Source organism: Larus michahellis, chromosome 1, assembly GCF_964199755.1.
Source record: "Larus michahellis chromosome 1, bLarMic1.1, whole genome shotgun sequence".
In the NCBI taxonomy this organism is placed as follows: Eukaryota; Metazoa; Chordata; class Aves; order Charadriiformes; family Laridae; genus Larus; species Larus michahellis.
The window spans coordinates 71,159,169-71,176,961 of record NC_133896.1 but is presented as its reverse complement, the minus strand read 5'-3'; the positions used below and the strand labels follow the sequence as shown (position 1 = coordinate 71,176,961).

The 17,793-nt window shown below is 39.2% G+C and overlaps 1 protein-coding gene across 1 annotated transcript in view; it reads right to left on the bottom strand.

Moving 5' to 3' along the window:
- The window catches only part of PIK3C2G (phosphatidylinositol-4-phosphate 3-kinase catalytic subunit type 2 gamma), a 284,737-nt gene that overhangs the window by 53,807 nt on the left and 213,137 nt on the right, over nucleotides 1-17,793 (bottom strand). The window contains exons 26-27 of the mRNA XM_074585602.1: nucleotides 7,205-7,361; nucleotides 2,467-2,576 (exon numbers count right to left, since the gene is read on the bottom strand). Of these exons, the coding sequence (XP_074441703.1) occupies nucleotides 2,467-2,576; nucleotides 7,205-7,361 (267 nt within the window). The remainder of the gene's footprint in view (nucleotides 1-2,466; nucleotides 2,577-7,204; nucleotides 7,362-17,793) is intronic.

Here is a 17,793-nt window from a genome sequence, read left to right as displayed (position 1 = left end):
GCAATATCTGACTTTTCTACATGATACAATGATCTCTATGGACAATAACAAATCTTGTTATAACTTCACCATTTCAAAGGAAATTGGAACAATAGCTCTGGACTTCACTAAAAACATTTTAGCAGAAAACACAGTTTCAACAGAACAGAGCCTACAGCGCTGTGCAGATCTGCACCATGATGCTAATTTTGTTGGTAAGCAGGACCTCAGTGGCGTTTCCACTTTGAAGGCCTTCATGTCCTTAACATCAACCCTAACAAGAAATCTAATGGGAAGAAGGACATGCTGGCCTCTAAGACCTACATATAGTCTCTCTGGGCTGAACAGGATTTCCTAACCCTAATATGAACCTCTACAAGGCAAAAAAGCACACCAGCTCTTCTTACTTCCACAATGGTATGGAGCCACATCTCCTTCCGAGTGCCAGCTGTTATTCTACGTGTTTCGGCTAGGAAAGACTGCAGGTGAATATCCACTCTGAGGTCCCTCATTCCTTCACCCTAACCCTTCAAACACCACAAACACCTTGCCCACCTTCAAGAAAGAGTGTGGAGCTACAGCTTTGTCCTGAACCCACCCCTCATTCTTCATCTTCCAGCTAAGCAAGACTGCAGTGATATTAACCCTAACCATAACCTTAGTCCTACCCGAAAAGCATACTGATCCTTTCCACCTCCAGAGGAGCACTGGGCACTAGCTCTGAGCTTTACATGACACTAATGCAATTTTCACTCTGAAGACTCACGTTTCCCTTTTTGTTATGTATATCCTAGCCTTTTTTCACTAATTTAAAGAATTGGGTTTTTTACCCATGAGAGACGGACACAGCCACCCAAACTATTTGACAGAATCAAGATTTCAACAATTTAATTAGAAACTGCATGTTTCCTATTTGAACTGGAAATATAAGTCTGTAATTTGGGAACGTGTGAAATTTTAAAGGAAAGGATAAGGTAGGAGTTAACCATAAATGTGAAGCTGTAATTAAATTTTAAAATAAAACAATCTTGCTATGGGGCAAGAGTGAAAGCGTATGAAGAAACAGGTGTTAAAGGAGAAGGAACTCAGTGTTCTCCTGTCTGTAAAGTAATGAAACAATAGGGTTTTTTGGAGAAGTCCCTCTCTTTTTCTTCAAAGAAGGGTCTTCCTTAAACTCTCTAGGTCTCTGTTCCAGTCTTCTCCAAACCTGCTGCCTCAGTTTCCAATTCTAATACATGAAAAGGAGACATATAAACAACACAATACAAATTGCCCAAAATCTTCATATGGGCCTCCGTAATAGTAATGAGACTGGCTCAGCTGCTCCAGTTCAAGCTTTCGTCTAATTTATTCATAGCAATGTGCCCTCTGGCTGTACTGAAGGGTAGGGGGGAATTGCTGTTGCAGTTTGCACCGGTGCAGAGAACTGTGCTGCCTTATGGGAGTGTCCTTTAGGGCTCTGAATTTGAAAGGAGCCCTTCACTAGGAGTCCAGTGCTGTGAACTGGATGGATATGTGCCCTGCACTTGCACCAGAGGAGGAGCTTGCTTTGCATGGGTATGTGGTGTCCAGGGTGCATGAATTCATAGACTGTCCTTTGGAAATGATACTGCCAGGACAGGCTCTGAGAGGGACATTTTTTCTCATACTGTGCCTAGAATGGGAAGGTGAGTTTCCAAATCCAGACAGTCTCCACTAGCTCTTTCTAAAGCATCATCACATCAGCAGTTGGAATTATATGTAATGCAGTGTTCTGACCTGAAAGGATCAGGACTGAGGGTTTCAAACTGATTTTGTACACATCATTCGCAGGTCCTCATCAATAATCCCCGGTTATTATCACAAAGAAGTGAAAGGTTTCATTATCCTAACACAAATCAAGCTTTAAACATACCTATACGTACATACAATGCTTTTCTGTGATAGACCTGGTCAGTGCTTAAAAGCAAGAATCAGTACCATATTGCAGATGGAGAAACTATGGCTAACAGAGGGTAAGTAACTTGCCTGAGGAAACACAGAAGGCCAAAAAAAGAACAGAAAAGGAAATAAAATGCAGAAATTCCAGGTCCTCACTCGGTCCATTAACAAGTTGAACCTCTTTATTCAGTCCAAATCCTGTTGCATGTAGCCACTGCACTTAAAAGCAGAGAGGAAAGCTAACTAGATAATAAGCCAGGATGTTTTCACTATCATAGCCAGAGAAATCTCTAGGCACCGAATAAGCAACTTCTTACAAGTGTACCACAAATGCACAACTGTTTCTTCCAGAAATTTGAGGAGATTGGTTATAACATGCATAATGAACGGACTTTTTTAAAGTAAACATGTTAAGACCAATTATCCCTTTGTGTAATTTCACTGATTACAACCTCTTAACGTAACAGAAAAAGTGCACTTTTTTGTTGTTGTTTCTTCGTTTTTAATTTGACAGTTTTGCTTCATGCCTGAAGGAGATAACGTTTCTGGATTATATTCTGCTTTTACCTTGTAAAATAGCTTGTAGCCTGGAGGTCTGAGTCCTGAGGACGGAGGTTATCATACACATACTTCAGATCCCGAATGCTGTTTAGCTCGGGCAATCCTGCATGCAGCATCTTAAAGTAAAGAAATATCATTAGTCCACTGTTCTGTTGAAAAGAAATTTAAACGAAATGGGGCTAACTGAGAAAAGAAAGGTTTTAACACTGAAAGGTCTTCTTGTAAAATACAAAGTTTTACTGATCTGAAAAGTTGTTCTGATGCCAGAGCAATGCCTGCAATACTAAAGCAAATATATTGCATTGTAAACCTTCACACTGAGGTACCAGAAAGAGGCATGGGTCAAAATCAACGATCCATTTTAATTATTTATTTTCTCTTCGGATACCATAATGTGTGCATTGCAAAGCTTCCTTCATAGCCTTCTAACGGTGATAAAGGGAAGGCGACCAAATTCAGCCCACCCGAACAATAGTAACCACATTTCTGTTATGTCCACAGTGTTATCGTAGTCCTAATCCAATTTAGCGCAACATCGCTTTCGCATTTTTAAGTACTGATTCCACCATTACTGCTCTGGACTCCTCCTGCAGAGGGATTGTAGGTTCACTCCCTTTACAGTCAAAGGTTCCTCTAGACTTTGATTCATACCAGGAGCCCTGGTTTGGGCTCTGAGAACTGCCCTCTGGAGAGGATATCATTCTGCATCGATGGGGGGAAGGAGCTGTTCTAGTTAGTTGGCCAAGTTAGGTTCAAAAGACAAATAATGCAAATATTCCCCTTGCAAAGTAACACGAGTAAGGTACACAACTGAGTGCGTCCAATTGCCCACACAGCTCTCTCCAGGCATTTTAAAATGTCAACTACAAAAATAATTTTGACTCACTTCAAAACCTACTGATTTTTCTCAACAATCACAGCAAGTTGAGAGTGATGCTTTGTGTGTAATGGAGAAAAAATCGCTCCTTCACATTGCTCAGAAGGAAACGTATCTGAATTTGCAGTCGCTGCTGTGCATTCTTCATTGATATTTACGTCTAGTTCAGACAGAAAGACGCACTGAGTTTTGCGGATAACAGCAAAGAAGAAAGGAAGCACTGCTTTTATTTTAAGGTTTTGTTCTGAGATTAATAGAGTAAGGGGAAAAGAGATGGGGGGGTATTTTCTTTATTCCTTCAAACCTTCTCAATATTTTTAAGTCAAGTTTCAATATTTTCTTTTTGGCATTTTGATGCCAAATGTTGCTTCATATCTGACCCCATTTATACTACCACTGGACAGTTAGACTGCTGTCTCACAGAGTTCTGGCTAGCAAGAAGCACAGACGCAGAAAGCTCAATGAGGTGAATTTAAGTGAGTTGAGAGCAAGGACAATAACAACATTCAGCACTTAAGGACACACAATGCTATTTATCTGTATGCCTTCAACCTGTTTATAAAACATCGTAACAACTCCTGTCCCCTTAAAAAAAAAAAGACAGTTGTTGCAAAGGCAAATTAAGCTTCTTGCCCTGCATTAGAAAAGGGAACAATGACAGATATGAACATAATCTGAATGATCTGTAGTGTAACTGAAAAATAGGAATTTTTTAGGCCGTCTGCATTTCAGAAGGTAGAAAACCATTTGAGGAAGAAAAAAAAAAATGTATTTAGCTGGGCAGTACCTACACAGTGCTTGGCTGGCTGCAACAGGGTCCTAGAGGCTTATTATACTGCTTCATCCCTCTTGCTCCATATAGCGTATCTTTCATGTTTCCTGTCCCCTGATGGAGGAGGCTTCTAAACACTGTGTCTAGGGATACTGGATGCTAATCAGACAAGACATGTTCAGAAAACAACTAAGGTCACCTAGGGCAACTCAAATGTCACTAGATGCCTAAGTTTAAGTGCCTGCATTGCTCCCATGGTTTGGCCACATGTACGTCTTGACCTACCACACTTGGTTATCCCAGGCCTTCTGACTCACCGAGTGGAGCTGCCTACGCTCTCCTCGGGCTTGGGTTCAGAGCTGGTGTGTGACGCTCAGCCCACCCCCCCCAGGAAAAATGAATCGTTCTGGCATGTACTTTCCATGCATTAGACCTCCAAAACGGGGGTGTTTTCCTAATCTTTTTTTCCCAAATGGTGTTTCTGAGTTGTAGGAGGGTGAAATGACTTGTGTAGGGACACAGGATTCTTGAGTCTTAGATCTGCTCTGTCTAGGTACTGTCTCCTGGTTTTAACTTTAACGTCTTAGCTCAACCCGTTTCTTGTCACAACAGAGGCAAGTGGATCAATTACTTGCTGTCTAGTGTCATCTCTAAGCCCCTTTTAATAATTTTCTACCTGAAAAAATCTTTATAACAGTAATGGATTTTTCATTTATTTTTTAAACTAGTCAAAAGGTTTTTGTGTCCTATGATCACCCTCTTTTATAATACTTCACAGCAATTCTTTAATGAGAGCAAAGCTGATGAACTACAGGCATTTACACAGCTGAACTCTGCCATCAGACTCTTGGGTCTCCCACAGATGTTTCTGCTTTTGAAAGTGATGGAAACTTCATGGATTATTTCTTACTCCCAGTAGCAAATGTCAGTGCGGTTCTAGAAACAAGCTGCTCATCACCAAGAAAAAACATTAAGTCCCAAACTGGGCTAAACCCCCAAAATTGTTCATAATCACAGTTTGCTGGAAACCACTAGCAGTTATTGACCATCCAGAGCACAGTTTACTACTCCTGTGAAGTACTGTACTTTTGGGAAATTGCCTTATTGTTCAGATTTTTTAACTATGGTTTATAAATAACAACTCAGAAAACAGAATGTGGGAAGGAAAAATTAATGATGCAGATTTCCAGATAGTGAGAGAAATCTTAGACTGTCATTGATACAAATAAGCAGTGGCTAGTTTATCTTGCCCCTTTGTGATAACATCTGATATTTTGCATGGAAATAAATTCAAAGTGGAACTTCTTCACGGTCTATTTAGTTTTCTAGAAATGACCTATGTAACTAAAACATTTCGATACTTAACAGTTTCTGAACAACATCCCGTTTTGAGTGCAGAACCAGACTCACTCTTCCAAACATCACTGGCAAAAACAAGGCGTTCACAAGCTTGTCTTGTTTGTTTAATTTCCTTGTGATGTGAAGTGCTCATCGATGGGGTGTGAGTGCGCTGACAGTTATTTTTCAATTATGGAATGTAACACAATTGACTGAACTGCAGCCCACTGACAAATGTTAATATTAAATAAAACATATCTGTAAGCTGACTTTCAGCTCAGCACTATTTCCTCTGCGTAAAGATCAGCAGAAACAAAAGAAGATGCAGCATGTCCTGAATATAGACAAACCCGAGCTACATTCAGGCAGAGATAGCTAGTTATTTCAGAGCTCCTGCCGGGAACATTTTCCTAACGCACGCTCTCTATTATCCCCGAGTAATCTAACATCATTATCTCTGCTGATTGCAGAAAAAGGGACTGCACTGGGGACAAGGAGGTGGGCAGAAGATGTAGCTATATTTGCAGCATGAGGTTTTAGGCGACCTGTTCAGAAATGCACAGATTACTGCTGTGGATGGGGGAGCATGGGTGCTTCTGAATTTTCCAGAGGGTCTTTAACTTAAGACAGTGTCTCCTACAACCGCACTGCTTTCAGCCAATATGGTTACAACATACTGGGGCAAAATTACACTTTATGACAGGGTTGCAGTTTCGCCGCACCTTCGTGACTACTTAGAAGGAGGGCTAAGAGATCTGGGGCAATCCTTCCTGCTTCATATTGGCAAATCACAAAATGTACCACTGCATAAGAACCCATGGAACAGACAGAAACAAGACGAGCAAATTCTTGCCATTTCTCCCCTCCCCACTGCAGAGGTTGGAGACATCAGAGCAGTGTTACAGAGCAACTTCTTGGCTGCACCCCAACCTCAGCAGGGGTTCTGTTCACAAGGTTATGTAGATTTTTTCATGTGCAGACCAGTCACCTAGGTTTTGCACAGGGCGTAAGTTTTTGATTAATATCTTAGCCAAGCAACTTAGCAAATATGAGTTAATTCAAAATTCTCATTTTACCCACGAAGGTGGAAAATCATTAACCTTTCACACACAAGTAAATAGAGGCATAAAGGAGTTACGGAATCTGCCAAAGCACGTGAATCAGTAGGAATACTTGAGGGATAAAAACCCCTAGAAGTCTTAAAATCCTATGCAAAAGGATTTTCAAAGATGCATTAATATGGGTAGTGCTCCTTCTTTCCTGTGTTTGCCATTCTCAGAATGGTGGAGAGTGTGGAACGGTGCAAAAAACCACTCTAATGGAATTGCTGTGAACTGCAGTGCTGCTAGGTACTGTCACATCACTCACTCTGTGAAGTATTTCGTTTACTTTCTCTTGCTGTAACCATGAACGAGATCAGTAAATGATTGCTTGAAGACCTACAGAAAAAGGGCTGAGTGAAATTCCTAACCGAAACTTGTACCCGGCTTCTTCTGCAGTTTTCTACTATTTTGTAACAAAGAACGCATTAAAGAAAAGTAAAAAAAAAAAACCCAAGCAGCTTAGCTTTTCTTTTCTCTGAAATTAGTACTGAAATTGGATAGTTTCTTTGCACAGGAAGGGCCAGCACTAATATTTCCAGCAGAGCAGCTCGTACCTCTTCAAATCACAGTGCTACTGGAGGCAGCAGAGAAGTCGTAAAAGGGAAGAGGACACCAGAGGAAATGGATTTTCGGTTTCATCCTCAAAATTCTTACCATCTCCAGCAGGTTCAAGAGTAACTGGCTGTGTTTCCTGACTATATTATAAGCTCGACAACAAAGCTCCACAAACTCTTGAAAACGCTGCGGGTTTTTTCCACCTTCTGTGATGAAATACTCCATCTCTGATGTGAAGATGAAGGGAGCTCGGTCCCTTGAAAAGAGAACAATTACATGAGAAATTTCACAGAAAATAGCAAATCATGCAAGACGGTTAATATTTGTAATTCATTATTAACATTTGTTTCTCCAGTATTACCTTCCTCATTATTTCAACTCTCCCTTCCTCAATGTGGACACCTCTATTGCTCTGCCTAGTGTCACTGACTAATTGGGGGAGAGACAGGTCTCACAGCCAGAGCTTCCTGGTGCAAAACCCAACAACTGAACAAGTTTGGAGCTTACACGTTTTCTTCTGGCTCTTCTTTGCTTTTCTTTTTAAACTCTCATTCCTTTAATTTCTCGACTCCAGCCTGAAAGTGAATGTGGAAACAAGTTCTCTCCTGGTATTGAAATATTTAAAAGTTGTTCTCAAAGAGGATGGGGTATAAATATCAACTCTTTACTAGGCAAGAAGTGAATTTAAGAAAAAAACTGTAACTCCACAATCCACCAACAACAAGAAAATGCAACATATGATGCTATCATTAAATATACACCATTCTGAAGGGATGTTTCTGACCCAAGTTACAACAGAATAAATCTAAATTCGTTGTCTTGTTTTCCGTACAGTTACTCTGTATTCATCCTAGAGTAAATGAGGTGCAGAATCTGACACCATGTCTTCCCTTTTTTTCTTATCACTAGCATAGTTTGTGGCTATGGCATGCTATTGCAGAAGAAAACAGATTAGCCAGGCTTCTGCTAACAATCCTATCTATTCGGTAGTTTCAGAAAGGCCTGATATACTCCATCCTTGCACAGACAAAACTACAGCAGTGATTTACTCATCATAACTGTGTATACAGAGGCATGTAAACAGATTAAAGGGCTATACTCCAAGGAAATATACACAGTGTGTTAACCCTTAATTCAAAATGAACTTGAGTAAACTAAATATTCTTGGGAAGCCTGAACGCAGAAACAAATTTGAGGATCTCTCTTTCGTGCTGAAACCTCAAATCTGGGCTGAATCTGAACCCATTCTGCTTGCTAATTCATTTACAAATGAGACAGAGAAGCTTTCCTAGGTGTTTTCCTCATTTTTGTATAAAAATGCCTGCCTCCTACGATCACAGAAATAAAGTCAAGCTGCCGTGAGATTCTAGGCTGCAACGGGAAGTCTGAGTCACAAGAAATGTTCAGGTGGCCCTTCCTTTCTTACGTCTGGAAATTCTTTCTGGTTTACACTGAAGCTAACTTTGAAAGCACGCCTCCTGTGAGTGTTGCTCATCTCAAAGCAGCCCCAGCCGCCAAGGGTTTTTTTAATATATTATTCAATTTCAGCTAGGTAGTATTAAGAATGATGAAAGTCCGCAATAGCCACTCTTATTCTTTCCTTCCACATTTTCCTGTATTATGCAAGATGGGAGTTCACAGTGTGACAGTCATGTTGCAGTATGACTCTTACACAGTTATTGTGTAGTTTTGTGCTGTAGCTCACTGAGAATTACAAGCCTGTGTCTGCCACTGATTTCAGAGAGCAAGATTTTCCCAGAACCTTCATTCATCCATTCATTTGTCTTTTAGCTTGTCTTTTGTTTAGCAGTGGTATTTAAAATAGACAATTATTAAATAAATTGATGAAATTAGGGTCACAGAAGTAATTTTATTGAAGCCAATAAGAAAGAGAGCCAGAAAATTAGCAATATTAACATTTTCACTTATCTGTGGACAGAAGTCCCATATAATCTTGATTTGAAAGCATTTTAGTATCTTGAGAATGTTAAAAAATCAAATCTGCTTCTTTTCTGCATTTACATTTTTGGGTTAAAATATCCGAAGTCAAAATTATTGCTGTAAAGGTCCCATATGATGTATTATCTTCAAAATTCATATTTGATTTCTGATGTCCAAATGCATCAAGAGACACAATTACACTAGGAAAACATAGGCCTTTCTGAGCTAGTCAAAGTCTCTCACATTCAGCTACTTGAGCTGAAAGCAGATACTGCAATCAGAAATTGCTTTACTGGAAGAAATACAGTGTTGAACATTGTTGGGTTGGGCTGTGGGCCAACTGCCACATAATGTAAGCACTGCAACATTAGTCAATTCTCTTACCGTTGCTGCTAAAGGATCCATTTGAACACGTAACTGATATTTTAGCATTACGTTATTTATAGATTAATTTTACTTGTCAGATGATTTTAAGCAGTTTTACAAGGTTCTTAAATGTCTCGGTATCATTTTAGACTGTCTTCACAGGTGGTAGGCCTGTCCTCCCTTGTTAACCTGCAAAACGCAACGTAGAAATTTGCTTTCCCTAGTTTTGCTCAAAGTCTTGTGATGCCAGAGCCTCTCCTGCAAGGACTGTAATCAGTCACATGCTGAAGTTCCATTCCTGCACGTGTCTAAGGAAGCCCGCTGCTCATAAAGGGAACGCTTTGCAATTGAAATTATAAAAACACATAAAACCAACTTAGTATAGGAGACAAGTCCCACTAGAAGGAACAATACAGTCATTTCTCACAACCATATTAAAAAGCAAAGTTTCAGTGGGAGGAGATGCTTACTCACTGAAGAGTACATAAAAGATTCCGAAAAACCAATTGACAGGGCTGAATGTCTGCATATAGATGCAAAATGTTCCTTGCTGCTTTCACAAACTCCTTTGGAATATAAAAACATAGAACGGGATAGTCTAAAAATTACTCCAGCAAAATTACAAACAGCCAAGTCAAGTCAGTGTCCAACATGCACGGGAAAATTTTCATCAGCAAACAACAGCGGCTGTTTTAGCCTACGTAAGAAAAAAAACATTGCATGCCCTGGTGTCGCACGAGCGTTCTAATTTATCACGCACACACACACACACACACGTGTGTAAATGAACCTCACCCTGGTGCACAGCCTGCATTTCTGCATTTAAACCAGCACATCTCTAACTGACAGCCTTCTTTGTGGCGCATAGCTAAGATCATATTACATGACAGCATTTACTCAGAAGATATGCTATTCATCCAAAGGCCAGGTAACAACAACTATGAAAGACATCACTCATTTGGACATAAATCTATTGCATAGCTTGCTCACATGAAGTTACCTAAAATATATAAGGATGAAATACTTCTTACCCCAAAATATACCCTCAAGCTAAGCCCCATAATACTTTACATCCATAGGATGTTCAAAGACCACTTGCTGTGTTACGGGACAAGGGCCCCTGGGCCTAAAATCTGTATTACAACTTGCTGCTTCCATCAAACAGATGAAATGACTGGCATCAGTTTAACAAAACTGGTATGATGAAGTATTTTCAAGTAAAAGCCTTTTACCATATCTCTGTAGAAGACCAAAAGCCTTTTTTTCTTTATGGTGTGCTAAAGAAATACAGAATTGAAGCATTCTTGAATGACCTCTACTATAAAATGGTATCGTCAGGTACCATCATTTCTAGAAAAAAAAGCCTCATTGAGAGAACTGACATGGCTTGAGATAGACCAAAGATGTACAGCCAATAAGCCTTCCAAAATCATTAAAGCCACCTTATCACAGCTTGTTCACTCCTTTTTTTTCCTTTCTTTCTTTCTTTTTTTTTTTTACCCACTGAAGTCCTAGATGAGATTAATGAGCCCTTTGGTTTTATAATAGAAATCAGTCAAAAAGGTAATACCGCCGTTTATGACAGAATCTGATTGCAGACCTGGACCTTAAAGGCTTATACTTTACTATGTCTGTGACAAAAGAGTTTACTCAGGTCATTCGGTGAGAAGCAAGGCTAGTTTTATGGTGTTTTTATTCTTTCTTTCTTGTGTACTGCTTTTAGAGATTTAAGATTTTCATGGGAATGTGTTTTGCAGTTCCTCTGGAGATTAAGAATGTTTGGATGATATGCCATGAGAGGGAGGAAAGAAAGGAAACCTCAAGCAACTGAAAAGATCATCATGCAAAAACAAACTTGGTCTGGGGTGATGGGAACATTTACTGGGACTTCGTTGTAGGCTAGAAATACGTTGCATTCCTAGAAGACCAGTGAGATCATCAGGATTTGTTATGAAACACTAGATGTAAACAGATTAACAAAGCTTGTAAGGTCAACAATGGTTTTAGTTTTCACTACTGTGAATCTCACGGTACAGAATATTTAAGAATGATACACTGACTTACTTTTATATTAAGTAACAAAAGCATATGAGATAACCAAAACCAAATGACCTTTACTCTGATCCAATCTAAACTTCCTAAGAGTGTAGTTATGGAAAAGTTCAAGTCACACACAGTAATACAATAAGATCAAAACAGATGTAGTCCAACTTGTCATATGGACATAGGAAACAGTGCGTGAGAAACCATACAGAACTGTTTGCGATTTAAAAATCAGCTGCTCATCAGCATACGCCCCCATATATTCCCTGACTGCTTTAAAACCATTTTGGCTGAGTTGAGAGTGACTGATAGTATTTAGCATGACTATGTGGAATTCAGATGTATCCAGTAACACAGGAAAAGCTTTTAGGGAGTGTTTGAACGCTGATATCCTTTGCTCTGCAGCAAAAGCGAAAAGCTTACTGAAGAACACACACAAAATAAATTAACACGAGTGCTTATTTCTCCAAGGCAAGTGAAAATATCTAATTATAGTAATCATATGTATTTGTAGACACAGAAAAAACCACAAGCAAGTGTATACCTTTCACATATTAAAGAATGAAACAGTGAAAAACTGCACAATACAATTCGTCTCAAGCAAGCACATAAAGAATGATAAAAAATATTCTTGGAAAGAGAACCACAAGAAATGTTCCATCTTTCTGCTTACCAGGACAAAATCGACCATAAACATGCTTCTGGGATGCTTATTTAGCTTTTCTCAAAGATTTTAGTGACAGAGTTCTTCTCCAACCTCCCTATCAAATTTCTCTTCCAGTATCTCCCCTCACAGAGGTTTTTCCCTTAATGCCTAATCTAACCTTGCTGTGCTTTCATCCTACCATTTCTTGTTCTTTCCTAAGGGAACATGAGGATCCCGTCTTCTTTACAGCAGCCTCTAATGTATTTGCAGACTCTTATTATGTCTTTCCTCAATCATCTGTACACAATTGTTTCAATCTTTTCTCCTAAGTCTTGTTTTCCAGATGTCTGATAATTTTAATTGCTTTTCTCTGGACTCCTTGCAATTTCTCTCGACTCCTTATCCACATCTTTCTAAAACTAAAATGTTGAAAACATTCCAGCTGAAGTTTTACCAGTGTCACGTGAAGCAAAAGGACTACTTCACATTTCGTGCTTTCCAATTCGATATTCTGTCATCAACTCATATTCGGCTTGTCTGTAGAGTAACTGTCAGATCCCTTTCTGAAAAACTACCTATCACTGCTAATCCCAACTTTCATCACAGTCAAAAACTCTTACAGTAGGCCCCCACCGAAAAAAGGAACAAACATATTCTCTATCCCATCATACTGGTTATTAATGAAAATACTGAAGGATGTCAGTCCCACCACAAACCTCATGGTATGCCATTTCATGTGTCCTTCCAACTTTACACTGAAACACAGGTATGTACTTTCCACAAATGGTTGTTAAAGCAGTTCTGCACAGTAATGGTTTTATCTAGGCAGTGTCTTCTTAACTTATGATAATGATATTTGTTAAAGTTACAGGAGGTCTACTAATGCTACATTGACTTACATCAAGTTATATGATATCTTTCTTCTCTATTTCACAAAGTGATGCTCTCCTGGAAAAAAATAACTATTCAAGAAAGGTGAGTGCTCCAGCACAACTCTACAGTGCTTATTATTCTTCTGACCGCTGTTATAGGAGATAACGGCCTCTTCAGCAAGCGTAGAAACTAAATGATATAAATTTATTTTAAGTGACCTCATAACAGCAGTAGTTCTGAGCTTTGCATAAAATATAAATACTTCACTTGCTGTCCCTTTGCCTTCAATGAGAGTTGCTACCACTTGCATTTTCACTGTCTTGTATTGCAAATCTGTGTTCAGATTTGTTTAGAAAACTTTTCTGTTTTGTTTCTTTTAGTGAAGAAATCTTGCTAGCAGTTCCCCGGATACATGTCTGCTCCCGAAAAGCGTAAACAACCTCTTGCTGAGACTTTATTACTCAAATCACCTAGACCTGATGTACATCCATCCACATCTAAATAAAATGAACTTCAATTGCCAAACAGTAATTACAATGCTATAAAAAGGAAAAGAAGAGAGAGGTGAATTAGCAAATTTGAAACAGCTTTCTAAAAAAACCCAGAATTTATTTATCCTGAGGGATTTACTCTCAATTGTATTTTTTAATAGCTTTTATTTCCAGTAACAGACAGATGGAGAGTTGCTTGCCCAAACAGGGAACTCAAGACTAAGCTTGAAGGCAAAAAGGACACATATAGCAAGTGGAAATAAGGACTGGCTACGAAGTAGAAATACAGAAACACTGCCTAGGCATGCAGAAATGGTGTTAGGAAAGCCAATGCTTGAACAGAGTTAAAACTGGTGGTGGACATGAAACGCAACAAGACATTCTGCTGATACATCATTAATAAAAGGACAAACAAAGAAAATGTGGACCTGCTGCCGATTGGTGATTTAGTGAAATGGGCGCACAGACAAGGCTGAGGTACTCATTGCCTCCTTTGCCTCAGTCTTCACTGACGAGGCTCCCGAGGTGATGGGCAGAGAGCTGAGCATGAGCCAATGGTGGGCCAAATATGAGCCCTGGAAGCGATGAAGGCTAACAGCATCCTAGGCTGAATTCACGGGAAAGCAGACATTAGATACCCTTACTTCACACTAGTCCACACCCTGCCAAAACAAGAAAGTTGTCGCTAAACTGGAGTAAGTTCAGCAGAGGGCCACCAAGATGTTTGGCGGGTAGAGCACTTACCTATGAAGAGAGGCTGAGGAAGATGGGCATGTTAACCTAGGAAATGAGAAGGTTTTCAGGAGACCAAACACTTATCAGGATATACCTCTATTAGAGATTATAAAACAGATGGATCCAGGCAAGAATACGAGAGAAAATTGAAACAGCTGAGGCCATAAGAAAAAAACCCCTCACTATGAGGATAATTAAATATTGAAACAGGCTGCCTGGAGAGGTTATCCTGGGAGGTTTTCAAGATTCAACTGGACGTAGCCCTGGGTAAACTGGTCTAAATTTAGTGTTACTTTATGCTCTTAATACTTACACAGAAAGATTCCTGAATGCCCTTAGCATCCTTGGCTCAGGTAAACCACATGGCCTGGACATTCAAAACATGCATCTAATATTTCTGACCTACATTCTTCAACCAAATGACCAGAAGTCAAGTCTGTACCAGATAACATGTTTTTAACTCTATTTTCTGCCATTTCTGCCGCTGTTTGAGATATCTACTGCATAAAAAGTTTTCTAACTACGAATTTTAAATCTAATTTCTGATTACAGTTTCACCCACATTATTTTTATATTAACATCTATCTTTAGAGGCAGAAACATAAACTAGAAAGAATGTCCTGAATTCCTTAGGTAACTGCAGACAGTTATTAAACCATTATGGTCTTATTTATTCATTAAGTTAGCTCTTCTTACGTGTATATCGACTTTGCTATTATCATTACTTTTCACTACCAGAGCCCTAATGTTAGCTTTCCAGTAAAATCAGTGTGTTGGACATACCCACTATTACTATCGGTAGTAAAAGAAATATTTCACACATTGAACTGGCCTATTCTGAAAGATTTATCTGTTTCTGTCAGTAATTGAATTGGTTACATCAAGATTTAATCATGCTTAATGGATATGGTAGAAAAGAAGCTATAATCCTCGCCTAAGCTAAGGGCTCTGATTCATCATTCTGTTAACATCTAGTTCCCTGATGTAAACTGAGCCATAGTAAATATTTATTTGTGCCCCTTTGCCTGTGCAAAGTGCAAGGGAATGTAACTTAACTAAAATCCCTTTCATTTTGGGCCAACTGAAGTTAGTGAGTTTGTAGATCATGGAGATTTGATTACACCTGGTCCCATAGGATTACTATGCTAAGTGATAGTATAGCTAACACAAACGTTTACAGCTGAGGTTAGACATGGTTAAAGTTCTTAGTGTAGCCCTGGTTTGTGCAGTGTGTATTGCTACAGGGATTCATCTGGAACCTTACCTTGTAAGAAAAAAATTGGCAACAAACTCGTGATGGGAAAGCAGAAACTAGTTCAAGGCACCTCTTGATGGTTTTCACTATGGCTGCATTGCCCCAGTCTCTGCTGTGATGACTAGTTATTCTGCAGTCTGACCACAGAATTTATTCACTTATGTTGCAGAATTTCAACCACTTTCTACGGTCAGCTGCTCGTATATTTTTGAAGAATCCAAAAACGCTCCTCCCTGAAAGAAGATGTACTCTGTTTTAAGAATATACATGTCTTCAATAGTTTCAAACACTGTCCTGTTGCAACCATGTGCATCTTACATTAACTGATTAAAAAGCACTACTGTGTCCAGCTCAGGCACCTTCTGAGCTGCGTTAGGATCCTATATTCAGATAGACACATATAAAGCAGCCTGCACTCAGTCACCAGCAACCAGACTGCGTAACAATGTTAAGGTGGATTTAAACCCTTTATATACTTCACGTTCAATACCTATATTTGAAAGTGCTCAGTACAGCATTCCTGATGCCTTATACTATTTTCTAAGACTATCAAATCTTCCAGGTTTGTTAGGAGTTTATTACTAACCCTATTGATAAAACACTTGAAAGTTAATTCACGAGGAGATTGGACTGATTCCTCTTGTTAACAGATTGTTGGATAACTGCTTTCTGTGTTCTGACTGACCCTCAGTGCTGAAAAGAAGAATTTAAAAGTCAGACCTAAAAGTTGCCTTAAAATAAATAGAACAAGCGGGCTTATATCCCATATCTACTGAATATTCAGTTAACATATGAGATGGCTATTTGGAAAACACAGTAGTAGATTGTTGCAGGAGTTTTGTATATCACCAGGCAAAACAGAGAAATAAACCAGTGATAAAGAAGGTCAATCACACAGAAATTCCTAAGGGCAGGGGATGAAATCTTACATGAATTAAGTATATCAGTATGCTTTCCAATTAAGGATGAAGGACAAAGGCGTAGTGTGCAGAACAAGCAGAAAAAGATACCGAGACCAAGCAACAGATTAATGTGAAAGTGCTTGATGTATACTTGACTGTGTGTGAGAACAGCGCCCACTGAATATAAACGTACACTCGACTGTGTGAGAACAGCTCCCCCGAACATAAAAAGGTATGTACAGAAAGCTTTTGGAGAAAGAGATGATACAATAAAATGTTTCTGATGGGAGCAGGAAAGAGAAAATCCATGCCTCTGTAAACAGTTATAGTTTGAAAAAGAGAACAAAGAAAATCATATAATCAAAATGGACAGTGAACGTGATGCACTTTTCCCTTTTATTTCTGTTTTATTGTTAAATTTCCTGTCTTTGGAGTCACATTCTACAAAAAATCATGGAGTGACTAACAGAAAGAGAAGGAGAGAAGGGGAGAGGGCAGGAAGAAATCTCTGAAGCAGGAAGTTGATAGGGAGTCACTTAAATAGCTCATGTGCAGTAATCTCCCAAAGCGGAGGGAATTCCATTGGTGGCTCTGAAGGCATCAAACAATTTCTATCGCCCAGATAATTGTTAACAAGAATACACCATAACTCCTTTAAGAAAGCGGCTGTTCCTGAAGATAGGAAAGAAGTTTATGCCATGCTTGACCAGAATGAAAAGCCTAGAAGCACACTGAAAGTTGCAGCAGACGAGAACGGGGTTCCAGGGAACTCAATTCAGCAGAACAATGCACTTGGATCAACAAAACTGTATAGAGTCAAATCCATACAGACACTGTTTGGGAAAAACAGGGCCTTCCTTAACCATCTGGGTACTTCGAAAAGGATAACCAAAAAAATTAAGGATATAAAGTGGACAGGGAACATAACTTACTCTGAATTCAAAAAGCTTTAGTTGAATGACCTCCACAAGAGGCTAATACTGAAAATAAACTAACCGAAGTACCATCCAGGCTTGATAATTAGAGAAAGTATCAAACCATCATCAATAAACACCTACTTTTCAGGGCAGAGGAAGCTAACAAAAGCGCTGCTGAAACTCACGACTGTTCCTTGTGCTGCTCATATGTTCTCAGACTCAACTTTTGCTTTTGGTGTTTAATTTGGAGCAATTAGAGACACATGACTTTTAGACGTGATAGACTGCTTGCCTCATAAATTCAAGCCCCTTTAGGCCTTGTCACCTTGGAGGTGACACTGTTTCACCTTTAGGTCTTTATGTATATTTCACCTTTCAGTCTTTATGCAAAGACTTATGTGTATGATTATCTTCAAACATCTGTATAATGTTATTAAGATCATTTGGGTTACTAAGGTCCTTTAAGCCATGAAATTAAATCTTTCCAGGATTTCAGTCAGAGATTTTTGGAGGGTGGCA